At 41.9% G+C, this 22,258-nt stretch overlaps 1 protein-coding gene across 6 annotated transcripts in view; it reads right to left on the reverse strand.

Annotated features, from left to right (window-relative positions):
- Window positions 1-6,460: 6,460 nt before the first annotated feature.
- The window catches only part of LOC126185043 (coiled-coil domain-containing protein 177-like), a 318,163-nt gene continuing 302,365 nt past the window's right edge, over window positions 6,461-22,258 (reverse strand). For all 6 annotated transcript variants that reach the window (XM_049927793.1, XM_049927791.1, XM_049927792.1 and 3 more), the window contains one exon: window positions 6,461-6,687. In XM_049927793.1, coding sequence (XP_049783750.1) covers window positions 6,564-6,687 — 124 coding nt within the window. In that variant the 3' untranslated portion in view covers window positions 6,461-6,563. The remainder of the gene's footprint in view (window positions 6,688-22,258) is intronic.

Below are 22,258 nucleotides of genomic sequence, written 5' to 3' on the forward strand. Positions count from 1 at the left end.
ACTGAGCTTCAACAGAGTGCACTCTTAGCTACACAGAACAGTGTTCTGACCAACGTATTGAGGACATTGCAGAGGTGACATTCATGGTCAAATACAACAGCACAACCTGCAAGCTTGGCAAGCATCTACATTTATGTTCAAGCATGCGTTTCTGATGGTGTTTTCACATTTTTGCCCAACTCTTGTACTTGCCACACAAGTAATAGCGTCACCACTCTCTGAGTCTATCTCCATATTGCTGGTGTGGTGGGATACTAGAATAGGGTTGTTTGGGCACAAGCCATCCTACCTATTACAGAAAGACGAGGCTGCTGGATGCACCTTGTTGCAAACACACAAAGATCTAGGCTTGGAATTATAAGACAAGATTTATATTGACCATAATCAAATAATGAAAGCTGGGTATAAAATTTTTTTCACTTTTGTGTTATGACAGACCGTGTGAATCAATGACTCAACTACAGTACTAATTGTTTACAGTCCAAAGAGAACTCTCTTATAACTGAAAGTTACTTTCACCAAAAAAAGTTGCCACCTCCTTCATTATGTCTCACTGACTACAGTTGGAAAGTAGAAAATAACTCTTGCATACATATAACTGGAATGTGTTCTGTAGGCTGTCCTGCATTGATGGACTTAGTAACATTAGTTAGCCCAGTCAACGAAAAGCAAATCAGGTCTGTTAGGGGGAAAAAATCATGCAGTCACAAATTTTTGTACAGTGATAGGTGGCTGTATCCTGAACAACATTCTAAAATTTCTGACTGATGGGGTGTGAGTGTTGGTGTAGTGGGGCATTTAAAGTTCACTTGTTTATGTTTTCCTCAAATAACTTGGAAACTGCAGCATTTCGTGAAAATTCAGCACAAAGCTGAACTACATTCAATTTCGTACAAAAAAAGTTTGCTATTCATTTTTTCTGTAATACTAATATTTTTTGCATTACAGGTGATGAAAAATTGCAAATTATTAAAAATATTATTCTAACTGTATAAAATTAATGTTTATGTTGCAATGATGTGGATTAAAAACAAATATGAAATGTGTATACCAGATCTAAGTCAGAATATATGTCAGTAGAGTCATATTAAGGAATAAATTTTGTTTTGGGGGGGTGTAACAGGGTGGAGGGAGGAGATGTATGGGATAGAAGTGTGAGGGAAGGTAGGTCACTACATTGTTTTCATGTACTTCCCTCCTTCATAGGTCTTCAAACTGAAGATTCAGGCAATTACCCACTTTATCTATCCCGCTACATCATAAGAAGCAACTTACGGTGTTTCACAAAGTTATACCTGACCTCTGCAGCATACCTTATGAATCACTAGTGTCGCATTGCACATATATGCCCAGGGACTATTTGTTTTCCACAAAATGCATTACTGCTACAGGTAGAACAGATATGAGTTACTAGTAACACTAACGCAAGAAACACATAAGGACAGAATGTGCGTTAATCTCTACACATTATTTTATACTGCTAGAAGGGAAATTGATTCTTAATCATCCTGTATGGCAGCCGTAGTAATCTTTCAGGAAAGGCATCTTCCCCAACAATTAGTGCTGCTTGATTTCCAGTTTTCAGAGGGACTAGGCATCCCCAGAACTTCCTGCCCAGTTCTCTTACGTGAATAGACAGAATAACATCATTGAGCATGTGCTTATACAGTGGAATTACTTTCAGTTAATTGAGTGGCTACTTATTTGCAGTTGTGAAGTAAACTTTTATATAAAGTATGTTCCCGTGTTTTTGTGTGATGATGTCAGTAACCTGTAGTGTTCGTGGGAAGGGGATTGGATTGGTAAATGTGGCACCTTCCTACTATCTGTTGTCGATGGAGTATCGTAAAGTGACGTAGTTATGTTGTAGTCACTTGGTGGTGAATCAAAGAATGACAAAACAAAAAGACTGCACTTCTCACGCCATTAATTGTGTTACTGGCAGACAGCATAAATCTCTTCCATTCAGCAGTTGCTGGGGCACTTGTGGAGTGGGCTGGATTAAGTGGGACCACTTACCACACAACCACAGTATATCTTCCAAGGTGGGTGTGAATACGTCTGATGGAATTGAACTGCTCATGTCCAAATCTAGAACATTAATCTGCTGTAATGTATTGCTTGACTAATGTTGAAAAATCTGAAGATCCAAAACACCTAGGTGACCTACTTATGTTAGATATGGAGACAATTTATGTCTCCAAGCCTCTTCAGATTTTGGGAGAGCTGAGGCTGCAGTGATGCATTTGATACCCCTCATGCTGTGGAAACTATTCCAGTCGGTGATAGTGCAGACAATGAAATCGACATTTTTAAATACAAATTGACAACACATTACACATGGAAAAGGCTCTCCAGTATGGTAGACAGTTGACAGCTCCAATTGTTGAACTTTTTTACATAAGAGCTCAATTAAGAACTGCAAATAAGTACTCAATAAAATGAAAATAACTCCCCTACATAAACATGATCTCAGTGAAGTTATTTTGTCTATTTACATAACAGAACTGCTCAACTGGAAATGTTGGGAAGGTATAGTCAGTCTGTAAACTGAAATGTGAGCAGCATTCGTGGTGGGGAAGTTGCCTTTTCTGGAAGAATGCTGCCACTGCTATACAGGATGACTAAGAATCAATTTCCCCTCTTGCAGTATAGAATAGTGTGCAGAGATTAATGTAGATTCTGTTCACATGTATTTCGTGTGCTAGTGTTAGTAGTAACTCATACTTGCTTTCCACATAGCATTTATGCATTTTGTGAAAAATAAACAGTCCTGGGCTTGTATGTGCACTGCATCACTAGTGATTCCTAAGGTGAGCTGTGGACAGTAGGTATAACTTTGTGAAACACCATATAGCTGCTTCTTGTGATGTAGTGGGGTAGATAGTGGGAATCACCTGTTTGGCCTTCAGTTTGCAGACCTATGGAGGAGGGAAGTGCACGAACGTAATCTGGCAACCTACTTTCCCGTGAACTTCTATCAACACATATTCCTTCCTTCCCCAACCCTGGAACACAATTTATCCCTTAATACAACTCTACTGCCATAGGTTCTGACTTAGATGTGGTACACACATTTAATATTCATTTTTTGTCCACTTCATTTAAAGATTAATATTAATTTTAAACCATTAGGATAATATTTTGTATAATCTGTGACATTTTCATACCCTGCAATGTGGAAACAATTAGTCAGAGACAAAAATTAATGGGACCTTTTTTGTAGGAAATTTAATTTAGTTTAATTTTGTACTGTGAAACATTTTTGATAGGAGCCTGCAATTTTTGAGTTATTTGAGACGAAAAACATAAAAAATTGACATCCAAATGCCTCCACCCCAATGTTCATACCCACCAGGCAGGATTTTTAGTATGTTGTTCAGAACACGCACTCCTCTAACTGTGCAAACATTTATGACCACACGATTTATCCCTCTAATGCTGAATAAGACCATGTTAAAAAAAAAAATGCTCAAGGAAGCCAAAGTGGCACTCATCTTAACTAGCATCCCTGAGTATCCCTTTCTCAGACTGAAAAGAGAAAATATGTTATACCAAATGCTATGGTCAGGTCTGAGACTGCCAAACTACATATATGAACCAATGATTCTGTCATCATCATTGTCATAAAACTTGTAGTAAATGTTCGCTGCTCTCATGTTAATGCAAAATCTGTGCAAATGTGATGACATTTCAATCCTGTTTACTTTTTTAAATATATGTTAACAATCATACAAAGCTTGCATTTTGGGCATACTTTTAGCTGAAATAACCAGCTTGCCATGGTAACCTAGTGCCTGGAGAGCAGCAGTGTGAGGAGTAATAGAGGCCACTTACTTCTTGGATGATCATTTGAAAATGAGCACATTAATACCTAAAACAGTGGGACACTGTGTGTGTGTGGTGGGGGGGGGGGGGGGGGGGGGGATGAAAAGTCCTTGGCCTGTTAGTGAAAGACTGTGTTTCTGAGGTTAAAATGCATTTTGATGCTGTCTCTTTTTTGCCCAACATTTTTTCCCAATGAGTAGATTCCATCTTTGAAGAGCAATTCTGAAAGATATTCAAAATATTCATCTATGCTTGCCATCACCTATTCACTAGACATAAAATGTTTTCCAGTCATAAATTTGTTTAAATATGAGAGCAGATGGAAATCAAGGTAAAGTTGAAAATCTTTCAAACAGGGTGTCTGTTCCAACAATTCACACTTAGAAAGCTCACTTTTGCATTGCCTAAGCATAGTTGTAGGCAAGTGCAATGGCCTGATGATACTTTTCTCTTGCAGCTTACTATATTTCTTTTATCCTCTTGAGTGAAGAATGTCTGCTTCCTGCCCCCCCCTCCCCCCCCCTCTCTCTCCCCCTCCCTCCCCCCCCTCTCTCTCACCCCTCCCACCCTCCCCCTCCTCCACCATCACTGGCTAGCTTTGATAGCTGTTGCATTTCTGCTGAGAGTTTGTGGACCAGTCTACAATGTAGGTGGGACATTTGTCTTCACATTGTCTTTTGGTCAAACCAGAAGTGTATGTGTGAAGCCCTGTGAACATGGCAGTTGTCATCTTTGATAACAGAACTAATCATAACATACTCATCATGGCAGTTTTTCTTGGACTAGCTTCCAGTTTGGTTACATTCCATACAAAAATGAGCTGTGTGAAATCTGATCTCAGGGAGGATAAATGGAAACGGTACCCTTAACCCTTGAAAAACATAAACCTTTCAAAGTAGTAATTCTGCATGATAAATTCATCCATTATGTCAACCAAGTAGTCTATTGTACTTTGACTGAATATGTCACTGTAAAAACATTGAAATGGCAGGTACTGAGGTAAGTGATCACGGGATAGAAACGCAACTATATTTACTTAGTATTGGAAAGGCATCAGGACGAGGTGAGGTACCTGTAAGATTCTAAGGAGATTATGAGAAAAAACTTGCTCCTCTACTAGCAACAGTCTATTACAAGTTGCTGGAGCAATGAAGGATACCTAGTGACTGGAAAAAATTTAGGTCATTCATTTTCAAGAAGGGTCATAGGAAAGCTGCATATAATTATAAGCCTATATTACTGCTGTCAATCTGTTATAGAATTATGGAACCTGTTTTATGCTTACATATTATGACATTTTTGGAGAACCGAAATCTCTCTCAAGATCATCATGGATTATAGTTTTTGACACTGTCCCACACTGGCACGTAGTGAAAAAAAAAATGAGCTTGGTGATCAATTTTAGATGTGTGTTTGTTTTATTTGGAAAGTTTTTGCAAAAAAGACCTCTTGTACTTATCTTCCAAGCATCAAATATGCTCAGAAGTGTTTCTGAGGAAATTAGATTTGATGTCTCTTGTTGGAACACTATCTTGTGGGCTATATTTCTGTGCTCCAAAAGGCTATCCAAAATGCAAGGTGAACAGCAAAATGTATTGATTGTTTGAGAATGTTTGTGATGAACTTGAATTATGACCATGAACCATGAGAAGATAATGCAGTTTGTTATATTTTGTATTTTCCTTATCACATTGTTTGATGAAGGTCCTTATGAAGCATCTGTGCCCCTTCTGGAGCCAAAACAAAGTATATAGATACAGTATTCGTTCAAAATTTTGTAAATATCAAGGTGTCGATCAGGATTTCTCTCACATTGCTTTACAAATTAAAAATCATTTATTGATTCTGTCTCCTGTCCTGTCACTTTGGCACTCTTTCATCCTAATTGGTGTCCTGAATTAAAAAATGGAAATAGTCAATGCATCAAATTGTGATGCAAAACCATCAGGCAAAAGTATTGAAAGAATTCAAGTATGAATCGATAAACTGCTAGAAACTGAAGAGTCTTGTTTCTAATAAAATAAAAGCACTTTTGAACAGATTTAATATAAGTGATACTTTCCTTAAGACAGATCCTGTGTAGTGGCATGAAGATTTTTGTCAACTCTCAACAAACATATCCTGCAAGGCAGGATAAAAAGCTTACTGTTAGAATAAACCTGTTAAGCAACCATAATTTTTTGACAATTGTGAAACACCTGCATGGACTACTTATATGGTTCAAATGGCTCTGAGCACTATGGGACTTAACATCTATGGTCATCAGTCCCCTAGAACTTAGAACTACTTAAACCTAACTAACCTAAGGACATCACACACATCCATGCCCGAGGCAGGATTCGAACCTGCGACCGTAGCAGTCGCGCGGTTCCGGACTGAGCGCCTAGAACAGCTAGACCACTGCGGCCGGCTGACTACTTATACTATCGTCTTGTATACACTTAGTAATCTTTTGTTAAGCTAAGAAACAGTAATTTACCAGTTTTGTTAATGAGACAGTGGAAGATACTTGTACATACAATTTTTATGTCTGGAGCAAAATTTGTAGCAGTAGATGAAAATCAGATTTCTTCTTCTGATGTGCGTATAGATATAATACTAAACTTCTGCACTTACAACACATACATGCATATTTCATGTAAATGTAGCACATTTTAATTAAGCCATTTGCATACAGCATGTAAAAAGCTCTGGTTGCAATTTGACAACAGATCAATAAAACTACACAACAAATATCATCCAAGGAATATATGTGAGCGTGTGAGAGGTGGACTGGCTGTTGGTGGTCTGGCAGTCACACGAGCTTCCAGTGTTACTCGAGCTACTTTCCTGTCAAATGTTTCTGGAGACAGTGTACACCTGCAACATACACAAGCATGTTGATCAGTCAATAGTACCAAATACAATGTTCGCTCTATAGTAAATAGTACTTTGGAATGCATGTCCCATTAAGATACTGAATACAGCTGATGTTTGCATCACGTTTATGTAAGATGCAACATGAAGTCGAGCAGGAGCCATGAGAAAATTATGTAAACATGAATCGTTAGCCACTGCTGAATAGGTCACTAAAATAAGTATTCACTTTGCTGCTCAGAAGTGATCTATTGAAATGTTTTGGGCTGTGCTCATCATCAGAAATACCTATTGAGGAAGAATGGAACGTCATAACCCCAACTATATGATAATTATAATTAAAGTTAAACTTTCAAAACACTGTAGATAAAATACCACTGGTCATAATGACATCAAATTGCAAAGTAATATTATCGAAGAAGGGAGAAAACATACGGCTGAAGAAAAAAATAGTGTGAAAACTGATCAATACATGGCACTGTATGTGTCAGAATACGTAAATGAAAATACCTGTCATGCACACGACTCATTGAAGTTGGTATAAACACACCGGGTACATGGCTTTTCCTCCTTTCACGTCTACGATGTTTGCCATGACTGTCTCCATGCAGGATCACGCTCTGCTTGTAAAGTTGTATTACAAGAATGATGACAGTGTGCACATTGTTCTACAGAAGTTCTGGACATGGAAGGGTTCGAAAAAAGGTGTTAGTCCTATGACTGCCGTGGGTCTGGAAAAAATGATTCAGAAATTCGAAAAGACAGGCTCTTTTGGTGAGCAACCTGGTAGAGGGAGTAAACGAATTGATTTGACGTCAGTGGAAGCAATGGCCACAGCAGTGCAGGAGGAGACGAGTGGTGCTGTGCAAAAGTGTAATGCACAGAGAATTGCCCAAACATTGGACATACCTGTGAGCACGGTGCATAAAATCCTAGGAAACATCCTTCTTTGCTATCCGTTCAAAATTACCCATGTGCACAAGTTGCTTCCTGTTGACCTGCCAGCAAGAGAGACCTTTGCTTTAGACTTTCTTGCTCGCATGGAAGTGAACAATGATTGGCCTTGGAAGATTTTGTGGACAGACAAGGCCCACTTCCATCTGACAGGATATGCCAATACACAAAACTGTCAAATGTAGGCAACGGAAAATCCACATGCAAATCAACCAGTACCACTTCATCCTGAAAAAGTCACTGTGTGGTGCGGGTTTACGGCATCATTTATCATTGGGCCATATTTTTTTGAAGAGACAGATGCTTCCAGTCCTGTCACTTGTACCGTCACTGGTAAGCGCTACGAGTGTCTTTTGCGCAACCACATCATTCCAGCTTTCCAACAGAGTGGATATGTGGATGGGATAATTTTTATGCATGATAAGATAGCGTACCTACGCACATTGCAAATCCAGTTAAGCGGCTGCTGAAGTGCCATTCCAGAAATACTAGAATTATCAGCCACCATTTCCTTACAGCCTGGCCATCCTGATCACCTGATCTTAATCCGCGTGACTTCTGGCTGTGGGGCTATATGGAAGGTATTGTGTTCAGTGTTCTGGTTGCAAACTTAGCTGCATTGAAAGCATGCATTGCACAACACATTCTGAATGTGACCCTGGAAACACTTCGATCAGTTGTGGAACATGCTGTTTCTCGATTACAACTTGCTGCAGAAAACGGTGGACAGCATATTGAACATATTTTGTGTCAGTCACATAGAAATTAATAATCAGATTTGATTTTGACTGATGATTTTTATGCGGTTTTTGGCTTCAGGACAGTTAAAAACTGATGTGAGTTATGCTTTTTATGTGGTTTTTGGCCTCAGGAAAAACCAATTTTTTCCATTCGATGTGATATGACCTTTCTGTGGTGAATGGGCTTATGTAACTAACAGTATCACACGTGTACACCCATGCACACTGAGTAGTACAGTTTGTTTAACATCAAACGTACACCTTAGGCATTGTTTTACAATTCATTTGTCACTTGTAGTCGACCACTATTAAATTATGATGCTTACAGCTACATTTTGTAACTATTTATTTTTCTTCTGCCATACATTTTCCCCCTACTCCAGTAACATTCCATTGCAATTTGACGTCATTCTGACAAGTGGTGTTATTTCCACAGCGGTTTGAAAGTTTAACTTTAACTATAATCACCCTGTATAATTAACAGCATATCACTCGGAATAAATTTTACAAAAGGTGTTACATAAAATGCAGGAACAGACATACCAAAACATGAACAAAGCCTCTATGTAGAGTGTGGAACTATGTGCATCACTTGTTGCTACCAGAACTTACCTGATAGCAGAATCATGTTACAAAGCTTAACTGATAACATTTGCCATCAGAGGACAGTATCACTTTATTGTGACAATGGAAACAGTTGAACAAACTTATACTAAAATATAAATAATAAAAGAAAAATTTAAATGTAAACCTAAAAATATGATAGGAAAAGAATATACACCACAGTGCGTCCAGTGTTCAGGTTACAATAAACAGCTTCACAAAAAATAGCTGATGGAGCCAGTCGCCAGATGGCAAGACTCAGTTGAGAAATGATGTAATTTGTGCAACATTAGTAGTAGATGGTAAAATAAAACTATTTGCAATGCACTATTCACATAAAAACAACAGTTAATTTGAGTGAATGAGTAGTTCAGGGGGGGGGGGGGGGGGGTAAAAGTACAATGTATAAAGCAATGACAGGAAATCTAACAAAGGGCTCATAGTATTAAAACATTCTCAAGGAAAACCAAGGGTTAGAAGTTACCAAAAAAGTAGGAAAGAGTGCACAAAAAATACAGTGTTTTGTCCCATGTAAGGGCACTAGGACTTGCAGGCACACTTGGTATGTGTGACAACCAAGCAGTAGCACAGTGGTAAGAGTACGGCTAACATACTTAAACAATGAGTGAAGAATATTTCTGAAGATGACTTTTTAATTTTTACTCTTTATAAATTACTACCATCTGGAAAAACAAACACACCTTTATGAGAAGAATATGGCTACAATGGAAAGGACAGAACCTGCCGTTTTCTTAAATAAACATCGGTTAAGCAAAAAGGCTCTCTACATAAAAAAGTGCGAGCTTAAACCGAGAGCTGGTTCAGCTGAACGAAGTACATAACATATTACAAAAGCATAGATATTTAGGACTTAAAATATTCATTATACATAGATAAAAGTTTGTATCATTGTCTGACATCACATACTGTATGAGGAAAATGATTGAACATGTGCTTGTTAAAGACAGCCACATGGTGAATCCATACATATTACAAAAAAGTATGTTTTACAAATTATTTAGGAGTAAAGGAGATGATTCACTGAAATGAAGAAGCACTGCGTCATCGATGGTACACAAACACAAGGTACAGAGCTCGACTAGCTTTTGGAATGCATTTCAATTTTCAAACTTGTACGAAAAACATGCTCATGCATGACACACACACACACACACACACACACACACACACACACACACACACACACACACACAATCTCCCTACATTATGCTCATTTGACTGCCAGCTCTTTCCTGGCCCATGGCGAGTGTACTGGGTTGAGATGGGGCTGGGGGGTGAAGGACAGAGAGAGGCAGAAGGCAGGGAGGGGGTTGGGGGCAAGTGTGTACCAGCCCGTGGGATAGTGGGGAGCTGTCTGTGGGCTAGTTAGGGGTGCAGATAGAGAAGTCAGGTTGCAGGTGGCAGGGCACACGATTTCGTAGACTAGGGTATGACATAACAGCACACAACTAGCTGATGTGGGAACACAAACTGGGCAAGGGTCCTGGGGCAGGGCTGGTGTCTTCTGAACTATGTTTCCTACAATGACAATTTTGCTGGTACTTATAGTGCTATATGTGAAAACTGTCTACAAAATATGTCATGAATACACTTAGTAGTAAAGAAGTACTAAATTAAAACATCATATCATATGCAGCAGTTTCACTGCATGAATGGCGAGAATGTTGTAAGTTGTTAACTTTTTTGTGGGCGGGGAGGGAGGGGGGGGTTTGTCAGCGAGAAAAGGTTTCATATAGGTTTGTAATTATGTCTAAAGTTTGTTGCAATACACTTCTTTTTCACACCCACAACCACCGCTTTGATAGGAAGGTGATTCTTACCACCATAGTGATTCTTTACAGACATTAAGGGGGGTGAGATGGGAGTGTGGGGTGAGGGATGGAGAGAGGCAGGAGGCAAGGGGGGGGGGAGGGTTTGGGGGAAAGTGTCTAGTGGCTTGTGGGAGAGTGGGTGCAGGTATGGGGGCAGGTGGCAGACAGTTGAGCACGGGATTTTTAGAGTAGGCTACGAGATACGAGCACACAACTAGCTGATGCGAGACACATATTGGACGGGGCTCCTGGGGCAGGGGATGGTGTACAAAAAAAAAAAAAAAAAACACACACACACACACACACACATACTATTAGGTGGGGGGATGGGGGCAGCAAGTTACCTCAGGTTTAGGCCAGGAAGGTTATGGGAGCAAAGGATGTGCTGTAAGGGTGATAGCTCCCATAAGCTCATGGTGGTTGGGAGGATCCAGATGGTATGGGTTGTGAAGCAGCCAATGAAATCTCCAATGTTGTGCTCTGCTGCATGTCGTGCCACTGGGTGGTCCACCTTGTATTTGGCAACAGTTTAGCGGTGTGGCCATTTATTCAAGTTGACAGCTGGTTGCTTGTCATATCAATCTGAAACACAGTGCAATTGTTGCAGCACAGCTGGTATATAACATGTCTGCTTTCACAGGGGGCCAGATCCCTGATTGGGTACGATGAGCTCGTGAGGGGACAAGAGTAGTTGGTGCTGGGTGGGTGGATTGGGCAAATCTTGCATCTGGGTCTTCCACAGGGATGTGATCCCTGTGGCAGGGGATTTGGGGTGGGAGTGGCATAGGGATGGACTAGGATATTGTGGAGATTGAGTGGACGGCAGAACACCACTTTGGGAGGGATTGGGGAGGGATTGGAAGTATCTTGGGTAGGATGTCCCTCATTTCAGGGCATGATGATAGATTATGAAAGCCCTGACAGACGATGTGGTTCAGTCACTCCAGTCCGGGGTAGTAATGGATGACAAGGGAGCGCTTCTTTGCAATTGATTCTTGGGATGTATGTGAGGATCAGGTGTGTGTGAGGATATGGTGTGGGAGATATGTTTTGAATCAGGTCTGGAGGGTATTGCATGTCTGTTAAGGCCTTTTTGAAACCTTCAGCCTACTGTGTTTGTGAGTTCTCATCACTGCAGATTCATCTACCAGGAGTGGCCAGGCTGCATGAAAGGGAGTTTTTGGTGTGAAAGGGGTGGCAGCTGTCAAAGTGCAGGTACTCTTGGTGATTGGTGGGTATGATGTGAACCAAGGTGTGGACAGTGCCATCTGAGAGGAGAAGATCAACATTTAGGAAGGTGGCACAATGGGTGGAGGAGGGCCAGGTGAAGTGAATGAGAAAGAAGGTGTTGAGGTACTGGAGGAATGAGGATAAGGTATCCAGGCCTTGGGTCCAGATTATAAAGATGTCATCAATAAACCTGAACCAGACCAGGGGTTTGGTTTTTGGAAAGCTAGGAATGTTTCCTGTAGGACGCCCATGTAGAGGTTGGCATAGGAGGTGTCATGCGGGTGCCCATGGCTGTACCACGAATTTGTTTGTATGCTTCCCTTCAAAGGTGGAGTAGTTATGGGCTAGGATGTAGTTGGTTACATGTACAAGGAATGATGTGGTGGGTCTGGAATCTGCAGAGTGATGGGGTAGGTGGTGTTCAATCAAGGCAAGGCCATGGGCATGAGGGATGTTGGTGTATAGGAAGGTTTCATCAACAGTGACGATTAGGGATCCAGGAGGTAAGGTTGTTGGGATGGCCAGTGCAGAAAGTGATTGGTATCTTTAATGTGGGAGGGTACATTTTGAACAAAACCTAGCCTCCCACATTAAAGATACCAAACACTTCCTGCACTGGTTCTCCACCATCCCCAACACCCTTACCTCCCAGATCCCTAATTGTCACTTGTTGATGCAACCTACCTATACGCCAATATCCCTCATGTCCATAGCATTTCTGGGACTGAACACTATCTTTCCCATCGCCCTGCAGATTCCAGACCCAGCACTTCATGCCCATACACCTAACCAGCTACATACTAACCCATAACTACTTCACCTTTGAGGGGAAGGTATACAAACAAATTCATGGAACAGCCATGGGCACCCTCCTATGCTAATTTCTTCATGGGGCTCCTACAGGAAACATTCCTAGCTTCACAAAACCCCCACTGAGCAAAGTGATGCACTGGTTAGCATGCTGTACTCACTTTTGGGAGGACGAAAGTTCAAACCTGCATCAGCCAATTCTGATTTAGATTTTCTGTGGTTTACGTAAGTTTCTTAAGGCAAATGCTGGGATGGTTCCTTCAAAAGTGCATGGCTGACTTCTTTCTCCATCCCTCCCTAATCAGATGGGACCAATGACCTTGCTGTTTGGTCTCCTCCCCCCAAATCAACCAACCAATCAAAACCCCAAACCCTTGGTCTGGTTCAGGTTTATTGATGACATCTTTATAATCTGGACCCAAGGTCCAGATACCTTCTCCTCATTCCTCCACAACCTGAGCACTTTCTCTCCCATCCACTTTACCTGGCCCTCCTCCACTCATCGTACCACCTTCCTAAATGTTGATCTCCTCTCAGATGGTTCTGTCCACACCTCAGTCCACACCGTATCTGCACTTTGACAGCTGCCACCTCTTCCACACCAAAAAATCCCTTCCATATAGCCTGGCCACGCCGGGTAGATGCATTTGCAGTGATGACAACTCCCTCTGCAGTATGCTGAAATATTCACAAAGGCCTTAACAGACAGGCAAACCGGATTCATAAAGAGATCTCCCATGCTGATCTTCACACACACCTGATCCTCACATACATCCCAAGAATCAATCACAAAGAAGTGCACCCTTGCCATCCAATACCATCTGCACAGGATGACAGAACCGCATCCTCTGGCAGGGCTTTCATTATCTATCATCATGTCCTCAAATGAGGGACATCCTACCCAAGATACTACTCCCTTCTGCCATCCACCAACCTCCACAGTATCCTAGCCCATCCCTACGCCACTCCCACCCCCAATCCCCTACCACAGGATCATACCCCTGTGGAAGACACAGATGCAAGATTTGCCCTATCCACCCACCCAGCACCAACTACTCTAGTCTCATCACAGGCTTATCCTCTACCTCATCAAGGGCCATGCCACTTATGAAAGCAGACATGTTATATAACAGCTCTGCTGTAACCACTGCACTGTGTTTTACATTGGTATAACAACCAACCAGCTGTCAACTCGAATGAATGGCCACTGCCAAACTGTTGCCAAAACCCAGGAGGAACACTCAGTGGCATGACATGCAGCAGAGCACAACCTTGAAGACTTCACAACCCATCTGGATACTCGCAACCACCACCAGCTTTTATGAGCTGTGCATATGGGAGAGCTCTTACAGCACATTCTTCACTTCCATAACCTTCCTGGCCTAAGGCCTCAACCTGAGGTAACCCCCCCCCCCCCCTGTCTCTCATCTTCCTGGCATAAATATAATCTCTTGGTCTCCCTCTATGATTTTTACCCTCCACACTGCCCTCAAATACTAAATTGGTGATCCCTTGATGCCTCAGAACATGTCCTACCAACCAATCCCTTCTTCTAGTCAAGTTGTGCCACAAACTCCTCTTCTCCCCAATCCTATTCAGTACCTCCTCATTAGTTATGTGATCTACCCATCTAATCTTCAGCATTCTTCTGTAGCACCACATTTCGAAAGCTTCTATTCTCTTCTTGTCCAAACTATTTATTGTCCATGTTTCACTTCCATACATGGCTACACTCCACACAAATACTTTCAGAAACGATTTCCTGACACTTAAATCTATACTCAATGTTAACAAATTTCTCTTCTTCAGAAACGCTTTCCTTGCCATTGCCAGTCTACATTTTATATCTTCTCTACTTTGACCATCATCAGTTATTTTGCTCCCCAAATAGCAAAACTCCTTACTACTTTAAGTGTCTCATTTCCTAATCTAATTCTCTCAGCATCACCTGACTTAATTCGACTACATTTCATTATTCTCGTTTTGCTTTTGTTGATGTTCGTCTTATATCCTCCTTTCAAGACACTGTCCATTCTGTTCAACTGCTCTTCGAAGTCCTTTGCTGTCTCTGACAGAATTACAATGTCATTGGCTAACCTTAAAGTTTTTATTTCTTCTCCATGGATTTTAATACCTACTCTGAATTTTTCTTTTGTTTCCTTTACTGCTTGCTCAATATACAGATTGAACAACACCGGGGAGAGGCTACAACCCTGTTTCACTCCCTTCCCAACCATTGCTTCCCTTTCACGTCCCTCGAATCTTATAACTGACATATGGTTTCTGTACAAATTGTAATTAGCCTTTCGTTCCCTGTATTTTACCACTGCCACCTTCAGAATTTGAAAGAGAGTATTCCAGTCAACATTGTCATAAGCTTTCTCTAAGTCTACAAATGCTAGAAACGTAGGTTTGGCTTTTTTTAATCTAGCTTCTAAAATAAGTCGTAGGGTCACTATTGCCTCACGTGTTTCCATATTTCTACAGAATCCAAACTGACCTTCCCCGAGGTCGGCTTCTATCAGATTTTCTATTCGTCTGTAAAGAATTCACGTTAGTATTTTGCAGCCGTGACTTATTAAACTGATAGTTTGGCAATTTTCACATCTGTGAACACCTGCTTTCTTTGGGATTGGAATTATTAAATTTTTCTTGAAGTCTGAGGGTATTTCACCTGTCTCATACATTTTGCTCACCAGATGGTAGAGTTTTGTCAGGACTGGCTCTCCCAAGGCTGTCAGTAGTTCTAATGGAGTGTTGTCTACTCCCGGGGCCTTGTTTTGACTTAGGTCTTTCAGTGCTCTGTCAAACTCTTCACGCAGTATCATATCTCCCATTTCATCTTCATCTATATCTTCTTCCATTTCTGTAACATTGCCCTCAAGTACATCGCCCTTGTATAGACCCTCTATATACTCCTTCCACCTTTCTGCTTTCCCTTCTTTGCTTAGAACTGGGTTTCCATCTGATCTCTTGATATTCATACAAGTGGTTCTCTTTTCTCCAAAGGTCTCTTTAATTTTCCTGTAGGCAGTATCTATCTTACCCCTAGTGAGATAAGCCTCTACATCCTTACATTTGTTCTCTAGCCATGCCTGCTTAGCCATTTTGCACTTTCTGTCAATCTCATTTTTGAGACGTTTGTATTCCTTTTTGCCTGCTTCATTTACTGCATTTTTATATTTTCTCCTTTCATCAATTAAATTCAATATTTCTTCTGTTAACCAAGGATTTCTGCCAGCCCTCATCTTTTTACCTACTTGATCCTCTGCTGCCTTCACTACTTCATCCCTCAAAGCTACCCAATTCTTCTTCTACTGTATTTCTTTCCCCCAAGCTTGTCAATTGTTCCCTTATGCTCTCCCTGAAACTATGTACAACCTCTGGTTTAGTCAGTTTATCCAGGTCCCATCTCCTTAAATTCCCACCTTTTTGAAGTTTCTTCAGTTTTAATCTACAGTTCATAACCAATAGATTGTGGTCAGAGTCCACATCTGCCCCTGGAAATGTCTTACAATTTAAAACCTGGTTCCTAAATCTCTGTCTTACCATTATATAATCTATCTGAAACCTGTCAGTATCTCCAGACTTCTTCCATGTATACAACCTTCTTTTATGATTCTTGAACCAAGAGTTAGCTATGATTAAGTTGTGCTCTGTGCAAAATTCCACCAGACGGCTTCCTCTTTCATTTTTTACCTCCAATCCATATTCATCTACTATATTTCCTTCTCTTCCTTTTCCTACTACCGAATTCCAGTCACCCATGACTATTAAATTTTCGTCTCCCTTCACTATCTGAATAATTTCTTTTATCTCATCATACATTTCTTCAATTTCTTCGTCATCTGCAGAGCTAGTTGGCATATAGACTTGTACTACTGTCATAGGCGTGGGCTTGGTGTCTATCTTGGCCACAACAATGCAGTCGCTGTGCTGTTTGTAATAGCTTACCCGCATTCCTATTGTTTTATTCATTATTAAACCTACTCCTGCATTACCCCTATTTGATTTTGTATTTATAACCCTGTATTCACTGACCAAAAGTCTTGTTCTTCCTGCCACCGAACTTTGTTAATTCCCACTACATCCAATTTTAACCTATCCATTTCCTGTTTTAAATTTTCTAACCTACCTGCCAGATTAAGTGATCTGACATTCCACACTCCGATCCGTAGAACGCCAGTTTTCTTTCTCCTGATAACGATGTCCTCCTGAGTAGTCCCCACCCGGAGATCCGAATGGGGAATTATTTTACCTCCAAAATATTTTATCCAAGTGGACCCCATCATCATTTATCCATACAGTAAAGCTTCATGCCCTCAGGAATAATTACAGCCATAGTTTCCCCATGCTTTTAGCCGTTCGCAGTACCAGCACAGAAAGGCCATTTTGGTTGGTGTTACAAGGCCAGATCAGTCAATCATCCAGACTGTTGCCCCTGCAACTACTGAAAAGGCTGCTGCCCCTCTTCAGGAACCATACATGTGTCTGGCCTCTCAACAGATACCCCTCCATTGCGATTGCACCTACGGTACGGCTATCTGTATTGCTGAGGCACGCAACCCTCCCCACCAACGGCAAGGTCTATGGTTCATGGGGGGGGGGGGGGTATGTACACTATGTGATCAAAAGTATCTGGACACCTGGCTGAAAATGACTTACAAGTTCATGGTGCCCTCCATCAGTAATGCTGGAATTCAATATGGTGTTGGCCCTTCCTTAGCCTTGATGAAAGCTTCCACTCTCACAGGCATACATTCAATCAAGTGCTGGAAGGTTTCTTGGGGAATGGCAGCCCATTCTTCACAGAGTGCTATACTGAGGAGAGGTATTGATGTTGGTCAGTGAGGCCTGGCATGAAGTCGGCGTTCCAAAACACCCCAGAGGTGTTCTATAGGAGTCAGGTCAGGACTCTCTGCAGGCCAGTCCATTACAGGGATGGTATTGTCATGTAACCACTCCGCCACAGGCCATGAATTATGAACAGGTGCTTGACCGTGTAGAAAGATGCAATCGCCATCCCAGAATTGCTCTTCAACAGTAGGGAGCAAGAAGGTGCTTATAACATCAATGTAGGCCTGTGCTGTGATAGTGCCATGCAAAACAACAAGGGGCACAAGCCCCCCCCCCCCCCCCATGAAAAACACGACCACACCATAACACCACTGCCTCTGAATTTTACTGTTGGCACTACACACGCTGGCGGATGACGTTCACCGGGCATTCGCCATACCCACACCCTGCCATCAGATCGCCACATTGTGTAACATGATTCATCACTACACACAACGTTTTTCCACTGTTCAATTGTCCAATGTTTATGCTCCTTACACCAAGTGAGGCGTTGTTTGGCACTGACCACCATGATGTGTGGCTTATGAGCAGCCGCTCGACCATGAAATTTAAGTTTTCTCACCTCCCACCTAAGTGTCATAGTATCTGCAGTGGATCCTGATACAATATGGAATTACTGTGTGATGGTCTGAATAGATGTCTGCCTATTACACATTATGACCCTCTTCAACTGTCAGTGGTCTCTGTCAGTCAACAGTCGAGGTCGGCCAGTACACTTTTGTGCTGTATGTGTCCCTTCACATTTCCACTTCACTCTCACATTGGAAACAGTGGACCTAGGGATGTTCAGAAGTGTGGAAACGACACAAGTGGTACCCAATCACCTGACCACGTTCAAAGTCCATGAGTTCCACGGAGCACCCAGTTCTGCTCTCTCATGATGTCTAATGACTACTAAGGTCACTGATATGGAGACCTGGCAGCAGGTGGCAGCACAATGCACCTAATATGAAAAAAGTATGTTTTTGGGGGTGTCCGGATGCTTTTGATCACATAGTGTATGTATGCATGTATGTATGTATGTTCCACATCTCCTCCTAAACCACCTGACTGATTCCAAACAAACTGTGTACACATATCACTTACTGTCAGGAAAGAATCACTGTGGTGGTAAGAATCACCTTCCTATCAAAGGGGTGGGTGTGGGTGTGAAAGACAAAAGACCCAAATTTTATTCATGCAATATTTGAGAATGGAGCACTTAGTGATTGGCAACAAACTTTACACATAATTTCAAACCTATACTAAACCTTTTCTCACTGTCCGCACCCCCCACCACACAAAAAAAAGTTTATCACTTACTACGTTTTTCCTGTTCATTCAGTGAAACTGCTGCACCAGGCATGACATTTTAATTCATTATGTATTCATGACATATTTTGTAGACCATTTTCACATATTGCACTGAAAGTGCCTGCAAAATTCTCTCATTATACAAATCCTAGTTCAGAAGACATGATGTCATAAAAACTGAGATGTATGAAAAACTGCCACATCATACACTATTTTTAAATTTATTACTTCTTTGCTACTAACTACATTATCAACACATTTCGCAGACAGCATCCAAATATGCTAATGAATGTACCTACACATAATTCAAGATCATAAACATTGAGTTGTGTGAAAACAAAACTGCATGGCAAACTTCGCTAGAGATACAGCTGAAACATGTGTACAAATATATGTGAAACATATGCATATGCGGGAAAAGCCACAGGTAAAGAACTCCTAAACCCCTGGATCAATTTCAACTAAATTTGGTACACACGCTACTTACTATCTAGAAAGAAACACTGTGGGCGTAAGAAGCAGTATACTCCTATTAGTGGGTGGTGGTGATAATTTGGAGAGAGAAGGGGAGAGCAAGATATTGACAGACAGAAAGGGGGAAGGAGGAGACGGACAGAGAGATGGGGAGGGGGAAATGGACAGTGAAAGGGCAGAGTAGATGGACAGAGAGAAGGGGAGGATTTGATGAACAGAGAGAGGTGTAGGATGCGATAAAGGGGCTGAGGTGGAGATAGAGGAAGCAGGAAGAGATGGACTGAGGGGAGCAGCAGATGGACAGAAAGAGGGGCAGGAGGAGATGGACAGCGACTGCGAGATGGAGGAGTTGGACAGAGAGGAGAGAAGGATATGAATGGAGAGGGGATGGATGAGATGGACAGGGAAAGGGGGAAGAAGGAGATGGACTAATAGAATTGGAATAAATACTCACCCAGGCAATGCCAGGTACTCAGCTAGTTCAAATATAAATGCAATACTTTTCCTTATTACAGAGACTTCAGTGAATTGGAGTGTGTGAAAAGAAATTTACATATATAAAATATAGTAAAACAAACTTAGCTACCTTAAAACAGAATAGAGAAATCTGTGGACACTGGGCATTACTATTTTTATTTACAAATCCTCATGTTGTAGGGTCAAAGTAGATATATAAATTTATGAGCTAAGGCTGCATGAGCCATATCAGAAAACCTGCCACAGTGTAAGGGCTTTGACAAGGGCTTTACACAAATTATATTTCTCAGCTCAGTCTTACCACCTGGTGACAGCTTCTGTCAGCTGTTTTTTGTAAATCTGTTTATTGTATACTGTATGCATTGTTATATACATTATGATCTTATCATATTTTTACATTTCCAATTAAACTTTTTCTTTTATTATTTTTAGTTTTAATATAAGGTGGTTCAACTATTTCCATGGTCACAGTAGAGTACCACAATCCTATACCAGCATGCCACCTGGTGTAAAATGTTATCAGTTAAGCTTTGTAATGCCATTCTCCCATCAGTTGAGTTCTGGTACTGATGGCTGACACATATGACTCCCATACACTGTATGAAGATTTTGTTCTTATTTTGACGTGTCTACTCTACTTTATGTGACACCTTTTGTAAATTAATTCAGTTACAACTGAGGTTATGACTTCATCATTCCTTGGCAGATATTTCTGAGGATGTGCAGAGCCCAAAACATGTTAATAATTCACTTCTGAACTGCAAAGTAAATAATTATTTTAGTGACCTATTCAACAGTGGGTAAAGAGCCAAGTTTCCATCATGACCACTGTTATAACTTCAAGTTGAACAAATATATTTCAAGGAAGACGCAATACATGAAAGTCACAGATCAAGTAAACAGAGTAAGACATGTGCACACTTTAACAGTCAAATCATAACTGAGTCCGAGTTTAGCAGTCGCTGGCTGGCTGGCCACTTAGGTGGTGCTGCTGCTGCATGGCTGGCAGACAGTGCCGCATGTAAAGGATGCGGGTAACTGCACGGCGGCACTTTGAAAGATCGGCGAGTCACGACACTTTTCCCCCCTTTGAAGTTTTTGCACAGGTCTTGATGGAGGTGGCCTGTAGATTGCTAATGTCCATAGGTGTTGTTTGACTGGCCGGAAAGTCTCGAGGACGAGGCTTCCCGTACAGATGGAAGTGTCTCCGATGATAACGGGTCAAGATGACAGGAGACGTGGGGGTCGAATCTGCTGGGGCCCCGTGCACCAATCTGCCCGTTGCAGCAAGTCCAGTTGTTATAACAGGAGACATGGGCGATGTGTCTGCGTCCATAGGAGAAGGAGGCGAGTAGATTTTCTCCGACAGATGATGGTCATCTGGTTCCTGCATGGGCACGTTTCCTCGTGACATCAGTTCTTGTGCTGGCACCGATATGATGGTGAGAGGACTGCGTTGTGAGTAATGAGAGATTCCAGTATCCCGAGCATCAGGTAGAGCCGAAGGTGGTGTAGCGGCATCCAGAACAGGGGTTGCCGGCACACGAGGCCAAAGCTGGTCCGAATGACGCACTGAAACACCCGTGTCCATCTGGATTTCATACAGGCTTTGGCCATGGTGTCGTAAGATGTGGCCAGGACTCCATTTTGGCCACCTGCCATATCCCCGTACCCATACCAAGGTCGGCTGCGGTGAACCGGCCAAGTGAAGGCATCCACGACCGTGAGGTGGAAGGCCGCAGAAGATGAAGTAGCGTGCGGGCTGTCGGCCATATAAGAGCTCAGCCGGGCTGTGGTTGCCCATGGGGGTGAAACGGTAAGAAGCCAGAAATTGGAGAAGCGCATCAGCAGCAGCAGAAGAAATCAGGAGTTTCCTCATCTGAGCCTTAAATGTACGGACCAGTCGTTCAGTCTCACCGTTTGACTGTGGATGGAAAGGAGGGGCTGTGACATGCAAGACGCCGTGACGGGCACAAAAATCCCCAAAATCGGAAGAGGCAAATTGCGGACCATTATCAGTAACAAGAATAGAGGGAAGGCCTTCCAAAGAGAAAATGCAAGCTAGAGCATTGGTGGTTGCCGTGGTGGACAATGAAAGGAAAGTCTGAGTAGGTGTTAATAACGAGAAGCCAATAAGTACTCAAAAAAGGTCCCGCGAAGTCAGCATGAATACGCTCCCAGGGCTTCTCAGGCGAAGGCCACGGTGACAAAGATGACTTCGGGGCGGCGGCCTGTGACGCACAAGGGCTGCAGGCAGCGACCATGTGTGCGATTTTAGAGTTGATGCCGGGCCAGTACACATGA

The sequence above is a fragment of the Schistocerca cancellata genome, chromosome 4 (genome assembly GCF_023864275.1).
Source record: "Schistocerca cancellata isolate TAMUIC-IGC-003103 chromosome 4, iqSchCanc2.1, whole genome shotgun sequence".
Taxonomy (NCBI): Eukaryota; Metazoa; Arthropoda; class Insecta; order Orthoptera; family Acrididae; genus Schistocerca; species Schistocerca cancellata.